Source organism: Mus musculus, chromosome 2 (assembly GCF_000001635.26).
Source record: "Mus musculus strain C57BL/6J chromosome 2, GRCm38.p6 C57BL/6J".
In the NCBI taxonomy this organism is placed as follows: Eukaryota; Metazoa; Chordata; class Mammalia; order Rodentia; family Muridae; genus Mus; species Mus musculus.
Window position 1 is genome coordinate 128744350 of NC_000068.7, and position 21591 is coordinate 128765940.

Below are 21591 nucleotides of genomic sequence, written 5' to 3' on the forward strand. Positions count from 1 at the left end.
TTTGGACTGCTTTGAGCAAGCTTATTTGCTTCAGACAGGATCTGGCTCCAGGCTGGCCTCATCTCTAGAACTGGGGTTACAGGAATGTCACCACACTCCTGGCCCTTTTCTCCTCTTGTCACAATCCCTCCCCACCTGTCTCTAATGTAAAAGCTGTCCCAAAGACACAGGAGGAAAGGTACTGTGTCTGAAGGCCATTATTCTGAGTGAACAAAGCCAGCCTCAGAGGTTGCGTAGGGTCTGATTCCACTGAAATCACCCGCTGTCTCCAAGTGCAAAATGATCGCGGTAGAGAAGGCTCAGTCCTCTCCGTCGGTTCTCTTAGGCCAGGATGCTCCCATGGGGGAGTCCTTTTTCAGTCGAACAATTTTGTAGGCACAAGTCTGTACCTGTGATTAAAATTTCATAGGATTATACACACATAAATGTGCCCTCCCCCAGGGGGGAAAAAACCTGATAAAATCAGAGTAAGGTTGAATTTTAGTGACTAGCAGTGTACCAAAGTCACCGTCCTGGTTTCCATCCTGGTATTATAACTGTTTAAAATCTTTTTCATGGAAAAGTGGAGGAGGGGAGGGGACAGGAACTTGGTGCTATTTTTGCAACTTTTTTGTGAATCTAAAATTACTTCAATCTGAATTTCTTTCCCTTTTAAAGAAGCATTTTGTAAGGCTTGGTGATAGAGAGTTTGCCTACCACACACAAGGCCTGGTTTCTGCTTTTGCACTGTAAATAAAGCAAAGTCCCCAGGGCAGGCCTGAGGGTGTAGCTCAGTAGGTAAAGCTCTTGCTGTCATTCATGAGTCCCCAGGTTGATCTCCAGCAAAAAATAAACCAGATGTGGCCGCTGCGTGCCTATAATCCTAGCTTTCAGGATGTAGGTCAGGAGGATCCGACATTTAAAGTCATCATCACTTACATGGTGAGTTTAAGATCATTCCAGGCTAATGAGACCCTGTCTCAAAAACAGAAAATAAATCCTTAGCACCAGAAATAACAAATAAATAAAAGGCTTTTTGATTGAGTGATTCCAAATCTGAAATGTTCAAAGAGCTTTCCTGCCTGGTATTTATGGTGGAATGTGCTGTGGGTGACTGAGTACAGCCTCTCGTAGCATTCACATTGATGGTCCCTGGACAACTTACACAGCTTCTTTTGAAATTTAACTTTACTTTTATTTATGAGTGTATGGGGGTGGGGGGAGGGCCGTTTACAAGAGTGCAGTGCCCATGGTGGCCAAAAGAAGGTTTTGGATCCCCTGTACTGAAGAGGTGACTTGCCGGTTAAGAGCACCTGTTGCACCTGCAGAGTATACTGGAGTTCGGTTCCCAGCAAGGGTATCAGACAGCTCACAACCACCTCTAACTCCTTCCTGGTCCAAGGGAGTCGGTGCCTTCTAGACTCCATCATACCCACACACAGAAGATGTACAGTCATATAGACAAGTACACGCGGATAAAAATAAAACTTAAAAAAAAAACCTCACCAATTATCTGTTTAAATGGACAACTAGCAAGTAGCTTTTGTTTTAGTTAGCTGGATGTGGTTCCTAATATTCGTTGTAATAACCACAATAGTGAGAATTTATACAAATCAGTTCCTCATTCTCACAGTGATTGCCAAACGATGTGCTTTGAATCCCATTACATCTTTAATGCCTGTCTTGTAATCGGGAACTTGCTTAAAGTCTGCTCTTCCGAGGGCAGCTGGAACAATCGTGACAAAGCCAAATCTGCCAGCTCTCCTCTAGAGCTCCAGGATTCCCCCACACTCTGGGCAAAGGCCTGGGCTGTTTGTGTGCTAGGATTCCCCAGGCTAGTCCCTAATCCTAGGTATTTCCTCTGAGGCAATGCTCAAAGCATTACCTCTCGCTTTATTATCTACCTTTAACCTCTCGCTCTGTTGAGAATCAGAGCCTGCTTCCCCACCCACCCAGACCATCCAGTCTTCAGGGGTTTCCTGGTGCCTGTCACCTTCCTGCCACTTTCCAGCACAGCAATCAGCTTCTCCATCAGGCCGTGCTTCATTTTGCTCTGGGGGGGAATGTGAGCTCTAAGGGACAGGCATTAAAGATGTCCCAGGCTCCTGGGGCGGGGGGTGGGGAATCTGGTACACAGTGAGTACTCAGGACTTGTGAGTGGGTGAAGCCAGAGCAGATGGAGTTCCAAGTAATAAGCCGTTTTCCCCATATAATGTGTTCTGTGCGTTGCATTCTCCGGTAGAGAGACAGACACAAGGAAAAAAAGAAAAGAAAATGCAGGATTGTTTATTTCATTAAATTTCAGGGTTGCTTAATCCAGAGCTAAGAGACTTGGCCTAAACTGCTCCTGGAAGTTGCTTCCTCAGCAATTGTGATTGTCCTTCCCTCAAGGGAACATCTTGTTCCTCAGAGCTCCTTAAAATATCTCAGGTCTGGGTCACAGGCTGCCATTTCTCAAACTCTGTGTGTGTGTGTGTGTGTGTGTGTGTGTGTGTGTGTGTGTGTGTGTGTGTGTGTGTCTGTGTGTCTGTGTGTCGTGTCTGTGTCTGTGTGTGTGTGTCTGTGTGTGTGTGTCGTGTCTGTGTCTGTGTCTGTGTGTCGTGTCTGTGTCTGTGTGTGTCTCTGTGTATGTCTGGGGAGTAGAGCAAACAAGGCAGCTACAGAAGCCTTTCACTGGAACCCTGGGGACAGGCGGGGAGGAAGAGGTTTCAAGCACTGTGGAGCCTCCACTAGAAGTGGAGCATTCAGGATCTGTGGGAGGAAGGGCGGAGACCCAAGACTCACAGATACTGTGTTTTCTCCCAGGAAAGCTACAAGGGTTTGGGCTATAAAACTCTCAGGTTTATTTCAACCTGGTGGTTATTGTCCCTGCATAGAAGGGACCAAGCAAGAGAGGAAAAGCTGGCTTTTCCTGCAGAGCGCTCTGTCTAGCTAGTCTGGCTGTGTAAACGAGATTGTGCTTGGGACGTATATTTGTGCCACTAAACCAAAAAACCATAAGGGAAAAAGTTACATAGGGCAGGGTGTGGTTCTGTAGTAGCCCAGAGTGAACGAGGTCGGAGTTCTGTCCCTGGAATGAGGAGGGTGGAAAACCTGGTGGGATGGAGGTGGGGTGAGGGTGGGGTAGAGTGGGGGTCGGGTAGCCCTGAAGCTGTAAGTTCCAGTCTAGTTTTGGAGAAAGTTACCTTTATTTAGATGGATTTCCACTTCTGTCTGCTTGCATCTGTTCGGCTTGTGGGCGTCAACCCCCTACCCACATGGGGAAGCATTGGAGCTGGTCTCTGGGAGTTCCAGTTTGGTGTGGGTACCTTGTGCTGCTGAGACATCTGCTATAAACTGTTTTTCTGACCTTGTGTAAACTTTGGAGAGAAAAAAAAAAACACAAAGAGGAAAATGACTTCCTGCTTGATCTAAAAATCAAGCCACACAGTAGCCAGCTTCCCTTTAAGCACTTGTCTGTCTGTCCACCATAGAGGCCAGGAACAATGTGCCTGGCTGATTGTCCTCCTTCAGGGAGCTGCGGCGAAGTACCGGATCCCAGTGAAATAAACTTGGTTTGCCATAGAGCCGACTCTCCCTGCCTCGCTCAGAGTGGAATGTGATTTTTGTAGTTCATACTCCATGTATATTTCCTAAAAGTTTGGATAAGAATAACTGAAATCAAAAGATGTTTGGCCTGCAGACATCTACCACACCTTAAATATAAATAAATAAATAAATAAATAAATAAATAAATAAATAAATAAATAAATAAAATTCCTTGTGTTCTGATGGAGCCAAAATGTGGTTTTCCTAAACAAGAGCCAAGCATTGCAAGCTCTTGGGAGCTGGAAAGATGGGTGTCTCCCCTGGGAGATCAGGACCCATTGGTTATGAGGATGCTGCAGTCTGACATCGAGGCTGTGGCATGGAGTGCAGAGGAATGCACCCGTGCACCCCATGCACCCCATGCACCGTGAGGCCTGCCTTTTGCTGTGTACATTCTCTTTCCCACAGTCAAACCCGACCAACCAATGCCCCTCGAGGGCTTTTTGTCTGTGCATTTGCTGTTGTTGTTTGCCACCTGCCTCTCAGTTCTTCCTCCTTTTCCAGGAGGTAGAGACTCCCCCTGCCCCTCCCCCAGAGTCCCAGTGGGACAGCAACTCTCAAAGAATTTGGTGTCGGGATCCCTTTAAGAGTTAAAAACTGTTGAAAAAAAGAAAAACAAAACAATTTTGTACTAAATATGCCTATCTGCTTATGGAATTAGAAAGTAAAATGGAAAACTTTAAAAAGCGAGGAAATGCAAGTCTATGTTCCACTGACCGGGAGACGTGTGGCATCATCATATGACGTCACCCTCTGGAAAATTCCTTCATGCATCCGTGAGATAATGAGCATGAAAAGGAAAGTCACATTGCTATGATGAGAATAAGCTAACTTTCGAGGGCAAGTGTCCCTGGCACCTCCTGAAGTCGTCTGTAGACCTGACTCTGAGAACAGCTGCTATGACACCTTGACCCAGGGTTCAGAAATTTCTAGACTGCAGATACAGAAAATTACAATTTGATCTGACAAAGGAGGAGGGAAAGAGGTAGCTTGTCTATCATAAATGAAGTCTTGGGTTTCATCCCATCCCCATCACTGACCAAAGAAAACATGGAATTATTTACCAATTCATTGTTTCCTGATAATTTCTGTAAATATAATCAATCCAAAAGAAAGAAAACCAGACAGTTATTATGATTTTCAAGCACCCGTACGGATGCTATTAAAATAGACTTCACAGAAGAAGTAGAAAATCATGGTGGAAAACCACTCTGTAGGAGAAGTGATTCCAGTGGGTGATGTTGTGTCAAGGTATTGCAGGTAGAGTTGGGGATTAGGTGTGCCGGAGTGCCTCGATTCTATGCAGTTTTCTAGGTCTCTACTATTACATTTTATCCAGCTGTTTCAACCATGGAAAATTTTGGAATGTAGATATCAGAGTGTCTGAGCGGCTATGCATACTTTTCAAAATTAGGAGGAAGCACACAGAGTCGCCATTCATAAGTGTCCTTTATAGATGCAAGTAAGAGGCGCAGAATAAAATATTCACTTCCAGGTTTCTGGTTATTTGCTCTAGTCACCACACAAAATCGGAGCGTTTCCCCCAAGAGAAAGTGAATACGTAAAGGTATGACTCCTGAGCGAAGCCACTGTTCTTGGTGCTTTATATTGTCAGGAAACCTTAATTAAGCAATCCACTTGAAGATTTCTCTCCAGTGTTCCCCTGGGAACTCTTTCCCTTGATTCCTGTGTCTCTCTGAAGCAGCCCATCATTGTGTGCATTGTGTGCTTCTGTGTTGACTGTTGTGACTGAGCTCTGACTGGGTGTAGTGACTCACACCCCTTAATTGCAGCACTGAGGAGACCGAGGCGGGCAGATCTCTGTGAGTTCAAGGCCAGCCTGGTCTACAGAGTGAGTTCCAGGACAGCCAGAGCTACATAGATAGACTGTGTCTCAACCTCTTCCCCACTGGACTCAAAAAAGTCTGAGCAACTCTACCTGGCATTCAGGGATTGAAAGGCTGAAACCAGCTGCCTCTAGGGCCAGGGCTGCCCTGCTCCAGGCACCTGTGGTTTCTTCTCAGTTGGTTTTCCTATAACTATCATGCTTTTTTCTTTAGATTAATTTTACATTTTAGGCTAGACGCTATGAACCAAGAAATAAAAGCTGCCAAAGCCACGGGTCTCTAGCTCAGGACAATCTGCTTATCTGCCTGAATCTCACGAGTGCCCTTCCATCTCAGGTCTGACAGAGACAGCAGTCTTCAGCTGTGAGGCCCACAATGACAAAGGACTGACGGTGTCCAAGGGTGTACATATCAACATCAAAGGTGAGCAGGAAGGCCAGGGCTCTCTAGCAGGTCCTGGGGGCTATGGAGGGACACAGGGTTGCATCTGGCTTACTCCATGACTTTCTCTGTAACATTACTCAAGTCTCTTCTCCTCTTTGATATCAGTGTTGGGAAAAAAGAAACTTGGGACAATTATAAAGTCTACTTATTTTTGAGGCTTGGTTATTTAATCCAAGTAATATAGTCATAGCAGTTCTTGGCACATAGGTCGTTGGTAAGCATTAGCTAGTGTAGTTCTGCTTAGCACAAGAAGAAAATAAGCTAGCCGCTTTACCTCCATTTTCGCCTTCCCATTTCTGCCTTGTGCTTATCCTCATTAACCGTTGAAGAGCCCAGAGGTGGGCTCGTCAGGGCCGCTGCTGCTGAGGACTGACAACGGAGCCTGATCCAAATCTTACAAGAGGGAGACTGACAACTGGGAGCAGAGAGCATGTGGGATCAGTCTGCCTCCTCTTCTCCCTCTCCATCTTACCTCCCATTTTACTAGATGGGAGCTCACTGGACAGTTAGTTGATTGACAGTAACAGAATTTCTACAAGACATTATAGTCCTTCACCCTGTCCTTCAACTCCTGCGTAATAACAGGTATTGACACCCAAAACTTGGAAGGGAAGGAAAACCCACAAGCAAATTATGCTGTATTTAATCTTTATGTCGTCATTCTTTCTCACAGAAACTCAAACATGTTTTATATTTTACTGTCACGTAGCTCTTTAGATAGAGAAGATGAAATGCTGGGTTCATGGTTCTTTCCTACTATCCTCAGGAAATCACAGCAACACAAAGACATGTTGGAATATGCTGAATGATAAGTTAAAGGTTGGGCATGCAGAGAAGGGGATTTAAAACGACGGAAGGAGTTCTAAAGGATTCTGATTTCAGTTTCGGTAAACGGACTGGATGAAGGATATGACATAGCATTTTGTAAAGGTTCATTGCCAAAAAAAAAAAAAAACAAAAAAAACAAACTAAAAGTGACTCCTGGAGGAAGTGTATAACTTCCTTCCTTTTCCACAAATTCTGCTATTACAGTTTCAAAAGGCATGCTGGGAATCTCAGAAATCCATCAGTGGGTGTAGACTTATAAAGACGTATTTACTAAGGCTAAGGTTTAAACTTCTCCGAGTTTAGACATGTATAAAATGGGAAGCATTAAAATGTGTGCTTCATGTAGAATCTCATCTAAACTTTCTTTAAAAACTCTATCCAAACAAACAAACAAAAAAAAAACCAAAAACCTCTATTCTATTTCCAAAGCTTGTGGGATTTCTATGCGTTTATTTTAAGACAAGGTGGCCTTGAACTTCCGGTCCTTCTGCCTTATCTCCCCAACTCTGAGGTCAAACTTGTGTTTCTGACTGACCTTCATTTATCTTAAAGCTTTTTCCAGAATAACCAAGACCCACTTTGCCTAAGCCAGTGGTTCTCAGTCTCCTAATGCTGCCGTCCTTTAACACAGTTCCTCATGTTGTGGTCACCCCCAACTACAAAATTATTTTGTTGCTATTTCATAACCATAATCTTGCTACTGTTATGAATGGTAATATAAATATCTGTGTTTTCCAATGTTAAGCGACTCAGGTGAAAGAGTTGCTTGACCCCCAGAAGGGTCACGACCCACAGGTTGAAACTGGTTGATACTTGAAGCCTCCTGTGGTTTATAATTGTGATGGTGTGTGTGTGTCTTCTTTTTCCATAGTAATCCCCTCCCCGCCCACTGAAGTCCATATCCTCAACAGTACAGCACACAGCATCCTGGTCTCCTGGGTCCCTGGTTTTGATGGCTACTCCCCACTTCAGAACTGCAGCATTCAGGTAAATTTCCAAAATGGAGAGGGAAGGTGCTGAGTGGTGCTCTCTGACTTTCCCTCCTCCTCCCCAGGGTAACCTCTTCCACTCCCCCTCCGTGTCCACCATCACGGGCTGTTTTGATTCTCTGGCCACAGTGCTCCATTGTGGCCCAGGACCCAAGCAAGGGAGAAACATGTTTCCAAGGACAAAGGCCATGAAACCAGGGATAATTCTTTATAAGTTACATAGACACATCCCTGAAGGAGAGCTGGTTTGTGACCAAAGGTCCAGGAGGCTCCACACCTCCCAGAGTGACTTATCCTGGGCTGGTGTTATGGAGGACAGTCATGTGGGTCATGTATGCTGATAGATGAAGCCCCTTAGCTAACATTGTCTCTTGGGGAAAAGGGGGTTGGGGGTTGGGTTTGCTGGACTTGTTCAATCATCAGTTCCTTTTAACATTAGCTAAAGTTACTATGAAACAGGGTTGGGGAAAATATGGGTAGGTCACCCTAAATGATACGTTGTTGTGGTATAAGCTGTATACTCTTGAGTGTTCCTTTCATGAAAACACTATCAGTAACATTGTTATTTAACAAGAGCCCACTGCAACCAAGGCATTCTTCAGATACCTCTTGCTTAAAACAGCACTCACCAAGTCTGTGAGTGACAGGACCAGAAAGAATTCAGGCCCTGAAGATCTGATGCCAAGCAACATCAGAGCTCAGAGGTCCTAACTCCATAGTCAGATCAGACACTGTGTAGGAGCTAGTTAGCAGTCACTCTTGGACTGTCTTCTAATTGTATGAATGTATTCTACCTTGTCCATTGTTATGCATAGGAATGGAATTACTCTTAATTTCCTGAATATCTAGTTTTCTCATTAAAAACTCATTAACCTGTGTATGTGGGGTGGTGGCACATACCTTTAATCCCAGCATTGGAGGTGGGGAGAGGCAGAGGCAGGTGGATCTCTGAGTTAAGGCCAGCCTGGTCTACAGCGTGAGTTCCAAGATACCTAGGGCAACACAGAAACCCAGTATCAAGAAATAAACAATAAGCAAACAAACAAAAGTCATTAACCAGGCCAGCAAGTTGCCACACAAGCCTGAGAGCCTGAGTTTGATCCCAGGGTAGGACAGAACAGAGTCCTGAGCATCCTCTTCTGACCTTTACTTGTGTATCATGGCACATAAGTGTCCCTCCCATGATAATAATACATAAATGAATGAAATTAGATTTTAAAAAGACAAACAAATTAACCTAGCATACTTGTCATGCCAACTCAGTTTGGAGAAGTGACTTCCAGAGAATTTTGTGTTGATCAACCAGATGTTTTTCATACCAACTAGAATTAAGTTCACTGTCCTTGGTGCCTCCTACTCTTATCTGACAGCTGTTCCTTCTCTGAAAAATAAAAACAAACATTATCCCTAAAACCGTCTCCTCGCTGTACGGCTCCCAGCCTTGCTTGGCTCCTGCCTGACTTTGTATGTGAATTTCAGTGCAGTCCTTATGCCTACCGTCTCTCACCAGGAAATCTAATCAACTGATTAATGATTTTTTTTTTAAAAGACAGAGTCAGCTTCTTGTTGTCTATAGTGCCCTTCCTCTCACTGTTGCCAAAAATAACCATGAACTCCTGTTCCTCCTGCTTCTGCCTCCAAAGGGCAGTGTGTGCCGCCACCATGCCTCATTGGAAAAAAATGTACTCTAAGTGTTTATGCTGCACATCTGTGCTAAACATTTCCCTGTAGACATGGCGTTAGCTGTGTTCCAGGGCAGTTTTGATTTGCTGTATTATCATTCATCTCAAGGGGTTTCTCCCTTGGTTTGATTTTGCCTATTTTGTTTTTCTCTCTCTTTCTTTCTCTTTCTTTCTTTCTTTCTTTTTTCCTTCCTTCCTTCCTTCCTTCCTTTCTTCCTCTCTCTCTCTCTCTCTCTCTTTCTTTCCTTCTTTCTTTCTTTCCTTTTTCTTTTTTTTCTTTTACTTTCTTTTTATGTGGGCGCTGCTGATTTGCATGTGGGTCTCCATGCGTGTCCAGTCAGTGTTCTTATCCACTGAGCCTCTTTTTTATTTCTAACATTCCATTAGAAAATACTTAGCATGATTTCAGTCATTTAGCATTTATTAAAGCTTGTTTAATGACATAGCAGATGTCCTATCCTAGAGACTGCCGAGCACTAGAGATGGGGTAAACCAGTTGTAGAAATGTTCTCTGTGTAACAGTTTAGCCTGGTTGGTTCGTTGTCTCACTCTGTCTTATATCCTGTTTGTCTTCTGTCCTAGTATATACTTCTATCTGTAACTATAAGTGAGGAACCTAGGTCTCAACTCTCATTTTTTAAGCCTTTCTCCCTTTAACTCTACCAGTTTTGCTCTATGGGAGTTCAGAGCTCCATTGTTGGGTACAGTGAGGAAATGGTGTTAGTGTTTGTTCTTCGGATATAGCTGGAGTTATAGCCAGCCTTCTGAAAAGCTAAACTGAGGAGCCAGAGAGGGTATGGCAGAACTTCAGGGAGACTCTGAGAGAGAATGGCTCACACTGTGACCTCTTTGAGAGAGTGAGTCTCTGGGTAGGTGTGAGGAGGGGAGGGACAGCTGAATGGCTGGAAGTGCCAGGTCACTCCGAAAGGTGAAGAGTCAAACACCAGCTTCACCCAATCTCTCTGACTTTGCTGTGGCTTTGCATAGCTGTGGACTATATAAAAAAGCATCCCAGGGCAGACAAGGGTAAGCTCCCCTCGGCCACCTTGGACCATGTGGTGCCAGATGTGGTCATTCTGCACTCAAACCATCAGCTAGCTCGGCTCCCCTTCACTCTTTCTCCCTTCTGCCTTTGGTAGATGAGCAAATGACACGGAAAAGCCAATTAAATGACACAAGCAATCTTGATATTTACCTAAATTAAAACCTGGGTTTCATTTTTCTGATCTTCACATTTAATAGAGTGTCCTTTATCTCCTATGATGGCCGCTCATGGGATCTAGAAATTGCGTCCAGCATGTCAGTCCCTTCCCAGAGGGACTGAGCATGGATTTTAGTTCATCACCATTTTAAACTCGGTAGCAAATGAATGGTTTGGATGGGATTCAGGGCTGCACACTTTCCGGACATACCCTTTCACTTCCTTTGATCCTGACTAGAGTTTCTTTCTTCACCCATTTTTTTGGAACACATGTTCCTTTTCTATTTTTAGCTCCCTCATGTGCCTCTTGCCATTCTATGCCCCACTTTTCCCCAGGGTCCACAGAGGAGGGCCATTTTAGAAATCTGACTTTTTTCCCAAGAACCTGCCCGTACATGCTCACAGAAGGTTCCAGAACTGGGATTGGGGCAGAGAGCCAAAGGTTTCTTCCACCTTAGTTTTAGTGGTTGGTCACCAGGAAGTCAGTGCATAGTTTAATATGAAAGAACAAAAAGTCGTTTCTGCCAAAAAGTCACCCTAAGATAAGCACATGGCCCCTGTTTCTCAAACAGTGGTGGCCTCAGCCTCAGGCCAGCTGGTACCTTCCTGTCACCCACAAGGTCTGAGTCAGAGGTGGAATTCAGCCTTCACTCCACCCTCATGGCATCTACCAGGGGACTCCAAAATGTTCCAGAATGTCTATTTATGGCCCTGTGCTAAACTGCACGCACACCTATCCTGACATAACAGCACTGTATGCCCATGGCCCATGATCGTACCTCCTTAATAAGGGGAATTCGTTTTTTGATTAAAGATTTTTTCCCCCAAAATTGCTTTTGGTTGTTTCTGTTTTACCCACTGCTGTTGTCTTTTTTTTTTTTTTTAACATATACATGAGGTAGAGAAACCACCTCTACCTTTATAACCCATTCCCAAACAGTATGTATGCATAAGGGAGGAGGGGCTTGGCCAAGAACTAGATTTTTGCTGAGAATCCTTTCCTCTTGCCTTATGTACAGATTTGGAGAATAGTGTGGAGGAAATTGTGGCATTTGTGGGGAGGGGTAAAGATGAGAAAATAAACATCTTAAGGAGATTAGAGAAAGGTTTGCTAGATGAGATAGAAGCCATATTTTACTGTATATCCCAGCTTCTCCCAGGATATATGCCAACTGTGCACGCTCCTAAGATTGTGTTTCTATTGGAGTGGAGAGTGAGAAGGAAAAAGGCCACACTACCAAAGCCAACTCAAGGCAAGAGCAGAGATCTTCATGTCACAAAATAAGACAGAGATTTTTGCTGGGCATGGTAGCTGCAAATACCAGGGTGTCTATAAACCCAGGTACTCGAAGACTGAGATGGGGGGAATGCCAGTTTGCCCACAGCCTGGACTACGTGGTAAGACTTTTAAAATAGAAATGCAAAGAGGCTTAGAGGTGGCGGTAGCTCAATGGCCGGACAGTTGCCTAGCATGTGTGCAGGCCTGCAGGTCAGCACCAGTTCTGGCAAATGAAACCCAATCACAAGGCCTTTAAAAAGAAGAAAGACAATAGTCACGCACTAGCCTTGTCAGTGTGGCACACTAAGGGCAGGGGTGGGCTTTGTCAGGGTGGCACACTAAGGGCAGGGGTGGTATGCAAACGAGAATGGCAGCAAACAGGCCCTGGCCCCACCTGGGGATCCCTGAAGTCAGCCATGTTTGTAGCTGTGTATTCCTCCCTGAAGCAGCCTGGGAATGAGACTGCAGACACAGAACTAAGATGCCTGAAGAGAAATATCTAAAGTGTACACTTATGGAACCCCCAGAAGAAAAGGAGCCTGCACCCCAGAACCTCAGTCCCTCCTACAGTGTGTCTGCTGGGGGAGAGGGGGGCTAACACAATGCCTGAATGTAATTCTGATGAAAACTAGGTATTGCTGGAGAAGAATTTTCTGACCGCCTCAGCATCTGGATTTTCTGGAGGAAGACTTTCAAGACCTATTTACTATTTCGGAAGTCAACGTAAGCAGGGTTTCCAACTGAAGTATGAAAGATGCCAAGGTGAAAGATGGCTACTCTTGGTTGTCAATGTGAAGTATGAAAGATGCCAAGTATGAAAGATGGCTACTCTTGGTTTTGAATGTGACAACATCTACAATGAAGTAAAACCCAAGCAGCTTAATTAAATCAACTGAAGTGGGAAGACCCGCTTTTAATCTAGATCTTTTGGGGTTGGAAGATCCACCTTTAATCTAGGCCACACCTTCTGCTGGCAGCCTGTATAAAGGACATGGAAGACAGAAGTCTTCACTCTGCCTGCTGCTCTCCCTCACTGGCAAGCCCATTCATCCCTTCACTGGTACTGAAGGCTATTTCTTTGGGATTCTTTCAACTGAAGACCAGATGAGACCTCCAGCCTCATAGACTGAGCAACTACTGGACTCTTGGACTTTGCATTGGTAGACATCCATGGTCGGACTAGCTGGACCTCAGCCCGTAAGGCATTGTAAAAAGTCCCTATATGCGTATTTATTCTGTCAGCCCTGAATGACAGATGGTTCTAGCAGGAGCAAGGCACAATGCTGGGAGTTAAAATGTGCTTTAGCTGTCACACTTTCACACTCTGCAGCTGCGGTCATGCGCACAAGACCTGCACAAGACTGGGCCCATCTACATCCTGTCATGGAGTAGGGAGATGTTCATATGGCGTTACTCCTCCCTGAGAGTGGCTAGGCAGGTGACAATCGTCGTCAAGGAGCAACTAATGGAAGCTCACTCCTTGAGGATTCCTAGGTAGTTGATGGTTGCTGGGGAAGGAAGAGACTTGTTTTTCTATAGCATAGCCTCTGGGAGGGTACCCATGGTTCTGTAAATAACTCCTCACCTATGTTCCTATAGACAATCCTAATGATTGCTCTCTCTCTCACACACACACACACACACACACACACACACTCACACACACACACAAGGCCATGATGGTGCTGGAGAATGGCTCAGGTGTTAGGAGCATTGTTTACTTTTGCCATGACCTGGGTTGAGGGCCCAACACCCACAGGCTCAGAACTGCCTGAAACTCCAGTTCCAAGGGATCTGGTGCCTTTTTCTGACATCCGCCAACACCAGGCATGTTGTTGCACATACATGCATGGCAAGACATTCATACACATAAAATAAAAATAAAAATAAATTATATATACATATATATACCATAACAGTACAAGGGAAACCCAGATGAGGAAGATGAGAGGGAACAAGAGGATGTAATAGGATCGAATATAATGAAAGCACACTTATATACATGTATGAAAATGTTATAATGAAACCCATTATTATGGATAATTAACATGCTAATAAAAAAACTTTAAAGGGGAACTGCTGAGATTTCTCAGTGATTAAGAATGCTTTCTGTTCTTACAGAAGGCCTAAATTCATGTCCCAGCCCCCACATCTACTAGCTCACAAGCATGGAGATGCTGTGAATCCAACCTAGGCCCTCTGAAAGAGCAGCCAGTGCTCTTCACTCTGAGCCATGTTTCTAACCCCAAGTTGTGAACTTTTAAACTCATGATAAACTGCATAGGAACAGTTAAATCTCAGCAAAGCTCTTGGTGCTGTGTCAGAAGTGTGAAGTGAAACAGATTGTAGTAAAAATACAAGCATGGCACCCCTTATGATAAAGTACTGAAAATATGCTTGAATGATATTTGGTGCCTGCTTTCCGTGTTACCATAAAACAGCAAAAGCCAAAAAATCCACCTTCTTAAACGCAATCTGGAAACTATTTAAAGGGCCAGATACTATGAAACAGAAGAATGGATTAAGAACTGAAGTGGATCTGGGAGAAGAGTATGTGTGAGTGATAATTATTAATATAGTAATAATATCATTATCACAGTAACTATTTGTCTGTTGCCTACTGCAGTGAAACTCCACAGTATAGACATTTTCCTGAAGGCGTCAGTTGTTGCCTGAGCAACATGAGTAACCCGAGTAATGCTGATGGGGAATTATGTGTGTGTCCTGAATGGAAGCAGGTCCCTCCTCCAGCACAGAGGAAGGGCTACGTGCGGCCAACATCTGCGTGCCCAAGTCTGACTCCCCCCACCACCTCTGTGTCTTACTAATACTTCTTTGCATCTACTCTTCATTCAGGTCAAGGAAGCTGACCGGCTGAGTAATGGCTCAGTCATGGTTTTTAATACCTCTGCTTCGCCACATCTGTATGAGATCCAGCAGCTGCAAGCCCTGGCTAATTACAGCATCGCTGTGTCCTGTCGGAATGAGATTGGCTGGTCTGCAGTAAGCCCTTGGATTCTGGCCAGCACAACAGAAGGAGGTAATTCCTGTGATACACAATGACCAGTTTTCCCAACGACCTGTGATCAGACAAGCCTTTCCCAAATAGCCCAATGTCCTGTGCACTCTGCTTGTTTGGTGCATTTTAGTGGAGTGGCCAATAAAATAGGAAAGAAAATAGTTCCTTAGAATTTTAAGAGGCTTGAGTTTAAAAAAAAAAAAAAAGAAACAAAACAAAAAAACCTTATCTGTACTATGTATATGTAACATTTTCTTTTACATGGAAAGACAGCGGCAACACTTTTTTTTTTTTTTTTTTTTAAAGATTTATTTATTTATTATATGTAAGTACACTGTAGCTGTCTTCAGACACTCCAGAAGAGGGCGTCAGATCTTGTTAAAGATGGTTGTTAGCCACCATGTGGTTGCTGGGATTTGAACTCCGGACCTTTGGAAGAGCAGTCGGGTGCTCTTACCCACTGAGCCATCTCACCAGCCCCAGCGGCAACACTTTTAAAGCCAGTATTATCTTCAACTAGCACACAATGCACAAGTTATTATTTGGCAACCCAAGGGGAAAGTCATTTTTTCATTAAATAAAACTAGCCTGACAGTTGTCTAGAGAGTGTCCTAGTGAGGTCAATTGACAAAGTTTTGGCTGGCTTGGAACTTGCTATACAAACCAGGCTGGCTTCCATCTCTTAGAAACCCTGCTGCTTCAGCCAGGGATCAAAACTGCAAGCCATGGTTCCTCCGTGGTTTCTGCTGCAGGTTCCTGTCCTTATGTCCCTGGACAGGACTGTGACCTGGAAGTGTAGGACAAAACAAACCCTTCCCTCTGCCATGTTGCTTGGGCATGGTGTTTATCATAGCAGCAGAAAGAGCTGTGCAGTGTTTTGTTTGTTTGTTTTGTTTTGTTTTGTTTTGTTTTTTAAAGGGCTGGGTTGAGTTCTTGCTTTTCCTTTTTCTGTTTTACAATGTTCCACCGTTTCCTCCCTTGCCTTGGTGGTGACCCTGATGTTGTTCCTCTGTATGTAAGATGTACTTTGTCCCATTTCTCCCCTTAGCACTGGTTTTGAACAATTTAACTTTGATTTATTTTTCTAATTTTCCTTGTTCTTGAAGTTCATTAGACTTCTTGCCTTTATGTGTTTATAGTTTGTATCACATTTGGTAACATTTGGCCTACTGTCTTGCCCTCACAGTACTGGAGACTAAATCTAGGACCTCATGCATATTATATGAACACTCTATCACTGAGTTACACATCTCCATGTCTTGTATGTTTTGGGCCTTTTTACCTTTCCTCTTTTTTAAGGACTTCAGCTATGTGCATAGCAGACCGTTTGAAGTCCCATAATGTAATGATACTCTGCTAATGCCTCCCCTTTTCTCTCCTCATTTTTCCTTTGGAGGCTTTCTAATGTTGTGTCTTCTTATTGAGTAGTTATAACTAGTACCTAGTCTGCTACTAATCCTAACTAGTCTTTATCCTTCATATTGAGATTCTTGCCTATATGATCATATAGAATACAGTTAGGATAATTGTTTTAATGTGATTGTTTGATAATTCTAACATCTATTCTATCTGTGGTGGTTTCTTAGTATCCTAGTGTGCTGGCTAGTTTGATGTCAATTTGACATAAGCTAAAGTCATCTGAGAGGAGAGAACCTCAATTGAGAACATGCCTCCATAAGATTGGGCTGTATACAAGCCTGTAGGGCATTTTCTTAATTGGTGATCGATGGGGAGGGTCCAGACTGTTGGTGGTGGTGCCATCCCTGGCCTGGTGGTCCTGGGTTCTATAGGAAAGTAGGCTAAGCAAGCTAGTAAGCAACACTCCTTCATAGCCTCTACATCAGCTCCTGACTCCAGGTCCCTTTCCTGTTTGAGTTCCTGTCCTGACTTCCTTCAGTAATGGACTATGATGTGAAATTGTAAGCCAGATAAACTCTTTTCTGACTTTCTTTTGGTTATGGTGTTTCATCACAGCAATAATAACCCTAACTAAGATGCCTAGTATGGACGATCTCTCCTGGCTATCACTGGTAGTATTATGAGAATTCTACCTTGTTTGAAAAATGTCCTGTAAGTAAAGAGCTTTATTTTAGCACACAGGTGAGCCAGTGAGAAACTATTTCATCTTGTTGGGTATTGCTTTTAAGATTTGTCAGGTAAGATGACGGCATTGTTCAAAATAGGGTCAGTTATTAAGTACTGTAGAGACGAGATCATTCTGTGTGGTCTGGCCGATGACCTTGAATCATAAGGGTTTCCAGTCTGATTGATGGGAGCTAACACTTTCTTCAGCCCTTTGGATGCCTGGGCACTGAGGCCTTTGATCCTTTTACACCACTCTTTCCATATCTTCCCTTGGAGCCATCATGAGGACTCTCTTGCCTAGACCTACATTTATCTTTCTTGATCTATTCCCCTGGGTTTCTCTGTGTAGTTCTGGCTGTCCCGGTACTTGCTCGTAGGCCATGCTGACATCAAATTCATAGAGATCCTCCTACCTCTCCGGGCTGAGCTATGTTGCCTGCTACCCTCTTCCCGTGGAATTTTTTGTTTTCCTCTGAACTATATCACACACACCCTTTTTTTACTTTTTTTTTTTTTTTTTTTTTTGAGACAGTTTCACTGAGTTGCCTGCACTGGCCTGGGACTTGTGATGCTCCTTTTGTGGCCTCCCAGGGATGCTGGGTCTACTGGATTAAAGGCTTGTGCCACCACCTGGCTCTCAATGGTTCTTCATTGCTAAGAGGATAGGAGTTTACCATTAATCTGGGTCTTTTATAAAATATTTGAAACCACTCAATAACCAAGAAGAAAATGAAACTGTATGTTATTTTCTTTGTGACTCTTCCTCTTTCTCTCTTTCTTTCGTAGCTCCATCTGTAGCACCTTTAAACATCACTGTGTTTCTGAACGAATCTAACAATATCCTGGATATTAGATGGACGAAGCCTCCAATTAAGCGGCAGGATGGGGAACTGGTGGGCTACCGGATATCTCACGTGTGGGAAAGCGCAGGGACTTACGTAAGTCTGCACCCTAAAAGCACACTTAGTCGTTTCCTTTTGACTTGCCCATTACATTTTGCTTCAGAAACTTTCATTTTGTGTCACTTGTTATCATTGAGCAAGGCAAGGCACCTTTAAATGGCACAAAAGCAATGTAGTAGAAATTAGAGGTGACTAAAGAAGCTAGAACATTCCATGGAGTCTTTCAAGGGTTTTTCTCAGTACCTCATTTACCTTTCATTAATTTACCAGCAAATAGATACTTATCTGTGGTATCATGTCTTTCTCTAGGGAATTTAGGCTGTTATAGGAAGAGGACTGTGGACTATCCAGTGATTGTAGGTTATGGTCAGGAGCTACATCCTAGCAATTTATAGCCTCGTTGAAATTTCTGAAGATTCTTTTCTGAAGAAGATATTCATGGCACATTCTTAGCCTTATAGAGAATGGCAGAGTAAGCAACCTCCAGAGGAGATTAAGCAAGCTTCTATTTGTGGAAGGGCCCAGCCCACTGTGGGCAGCACTATCCCTAGGCTGTATGAGAAAACTACATGAACATAAACCAGTGAACAAATCACTGAGCAGCATCCTCCATGGTTTCTGCTTCAATTCCTCCCTGACTTCCCTCAGTGATGGCTTGTGACCTGGAAGTGGAAACCAAAATAAACCCTTTCCTCTCCTCAAGTTGATTTCGGCCACTGTGTTTATCACAGCAAGGGTAATCAGAGCAGAGAAGGCAGAAATGCTGGTGCCACCAATTCTTCTTTACCTTCCTTTACTGTGGTCATGGAAAATATGCCTCTTGTGTTATCATATCCCTCCTCCATCTAACCCTTCTGGTTAGATCCCATGTTTTGCCTCTTTATCGCATGTATCTGCGACATCACAGAAGTTTTTGGCAAGAGAGAGGGACGGGGTAAGCAAGTAAATAGCTACAGCCCTGGTCCAAGCTGTCATTTCCAACTTCATGCCACCCAGTGTTTATAAAAATTGCTTTGTTCCAAAAGGACAATTAGGGTTTGTTCTCTTTCTTTTCCTTCCTATAAGGAAACAGGCTATTGGAAACAAAAGAGTAGGTGATGTGATAGAAGAAAAATACTCAGGTTTAGACATCCACATTCTACATCATGTGCATGATAACCAAATATCTTTAGCAATCTGACATGGGAAGCCTCTCATTACCAAGGCATTTGTCGCACTGTCTCAAAGTTAAGCATCTTTATGCTTGGGCTGAATTAGGGGGGTAGCTGGTGCATACAGTATAGCAGTTCCACAGTGGTAAGTGCTTAGTGTAAGTCAGAAAGGTTTGGTAATTGTCCATTTCAATGGAGATTTCATCTTTCTCTGTTGGCAGAAGATACTAGCAGACCCATTGTGCTCTAAAGCAAACCAGTGTGTTTAAAGAGCTATTCCTTCTGGTTTGGATGAAAGCCTCTTTCCTAAAGGGGGCTTCTTGAGCTGTGTACTTGAACAGCCCTAGAGAAACCTTTATGAATGACAGTGACCCAAGAGCCTAAGGACTGCCACTCACCCCCCTACCCCCCACCCCCAGCCTCAGCCTCCACTCTCATTGCCCTTTGGACTGTTCCTTCCACAGTGAGAACAATATAGGCACAGTTCAGGCTCTGACCTTTCAGTATCTTACCTCCTTGTGGAGGTCAAGTCATCTGGTCATGAGGTCATTTGCATTGCGCCCACTCTGTACTTTGTGCCTTGTGACAATAACAGGCGGAGTTGGTCACGTTACTTTGAGAACATTCTCTGCTGAAATTAAGGTTTTTGTCTCCTGATCTGAACCTAGAGGCAAAGAGGGGGTCCTGAAGAAGTCCTGGACTCCCCATCTTACCCCCACCAGGCTGAAATGATGGTTGCAGTGACCTGGCATGTAGCACTTCATTCTTAGGACCCTCTTCATCTCATAAGGCCATAGCTGAGACAGTTAGGTTTTCCTCTACACTTCTATACTTTGTACATTATACTTTCATTTGCACTTTTAGCTACTTCTTCTTATGTAAGGCAGGAAATTGGACACTTCTGAAATTTCTGAGTGATGCCTATGATAAATAGGGTTTTGGGTAATTTCAGAACTTTCTTGGAAGAGGTCTCTGGGTGATTTGTTTTAGTGACCATTATATCACTACGTCAAGAAAGTAGGAATTTCGTGTTTCTTTATTGGCAGCTACCAGTGACTGCCAACTTTTAGAGTACCCAGACATCTGGGTACTCTAAAAGCTAACCAATGCCTGACCATCCCTTCTGCTTCTGGCATGGGTGAAAGCCACCCTTCTGTCATGAAGGCCAGTAATGATAGAAATGTTGTGAATGACCCTGGCCCAAGGGCCTGCTACAGGGGACACCAGCAATGCTCAATATTCTAGAGTAAATAAGCCTTGGCCCTGAATTACCCAAACATTAGGAAGGGGCTCATTTTCACATGTGTGGACATTGTGGAGCTCATTGTTTGGGGAGCATTAGCTCTGATGCTAGCTTAAGCTGTGATTGCTGTGGGTAGCGATTTTAGATCAGATGGAAGTCTCAACACAGGTTGTCGTGGTCTTGAAACAATGTGACTAGGCCAGGGTAGAGTGCTTGCCTACCATGTACCAGGACCCAGGTTTGATTCCCAGAACTAACTTCCAAACCACACACACCACATACACATACTATGTGGAACCAACTTCTTCTTTTTTAAAAATTTTTTTTAATTTTAATTTTTTAAAATTAATTAATTTATTTATTTTTGGTTTTTTTCAAGACAGGGTTTCCCTGTGTAGCCCTGGCTGTCCTGGAACTCACTCTGTAGACCAGGCTGGCCTCAAACTCAGAAATTCGCCTGCCTCTACTTCCCAAGTGCTGGGATTACAGGCGTGCGCCACCACGCCCGGCGGAACCAACTTCTTTAACATCACAGGGAAGTTGGAGCACACTTAGCATTCCCTTTGGATGTAGACCTCTGCCTCCTCCTGAGTTCACAGTGGCCATGAGAGCAGCAGAGACGTGGAGACATGTCTGCATGTTGACATGACCCCAGCTCCCTGACTCCTCCTCCTCCTCCTCCTCCTCCTCCTCCTCCTCCTCCTCCTCTTCTCTCTCTCTCTCTCTCTCTCTCTCTCTCTCTCTCTCTCTCTCTCTCTCTCTCCCTTTTCCTCCCTCCATCTCCCCACCCCTGCCCTGAGAAATAGATAAGATTCTTTTGATATGGGCCAGGGATCAATCAAGGCTGGTTCGCTTTGATTAGAGTAGAAGCTCACTCTGAAGGTAATCTCTGAGCAGGTCACTGCATTGGGAAGCCAGACAGTTTAATTTCCTCCAATGCTCTAAGGCTTGCATGTCACCATGAGACTGATGCTGGAGGAGGCCCTCAGCCATAGAGGAGGGAGACCAGAAGCATAGCACCTTGATGAACACAATCTAAGAGCCACCATTGATTGATTGATTGATTGATTTGCCAGACTGCTCACTGTTCTCTGTAGGGAACATGTTTAACTCCTACATACTGTGAAAAAGACAGACACCTCCGTTTTCACCCAAGGAAACAAGCTTAGAGGTGTTGAGTGTCTCACCCAGGGTCAGAGAGCCCAGGCCTGGAGGCTGGGGATGAGAGCACAGGCCTGGCTGTCTGTAAAGCAGGCACTTCCTCAGAACCCTCTGCTGCTTCCCAGCAGCCTTTGGCTCTCTCACACCCAGCTCCATGGTGTGGATCCTCAGTAGAAGTGATGACAGGAAGGTA

At 44.1% G+C, this 21591-nt stretch overlaps 1 protein-coding gene across 2 annotated transcripts in view; it reads left to right on the forward strand.

The window, feature by feature from the left end:
* Window positions 1-21591, forward strand: part of Mertk (MER proto-oncogene tyrosine kinase) — a 104248-nt gene that overhangs the window by 45435 nt on the left and 37222 nt on the right. For both annotated transcript variants that reach the window (NM_008587.2, XM_006498860.3), the window contains exons 5-8: window positions 5751-5837; window positions 7558-7673; window positions 14694-14877; window positions 17728-17879. In NM_008587.2, coding sequence (NP_032613.1) covers window positions 5751-5837; window positions 7558-7673; window positions 14694-14877; window positions 17728-17879 — 539 coding nt within the window. The remainder of the gene's footprint in view (window positions 1-5750; window positions 5838-7557; window positions 7674-14693; window positions 14878-17727; window positions 17880-21591) is intronic.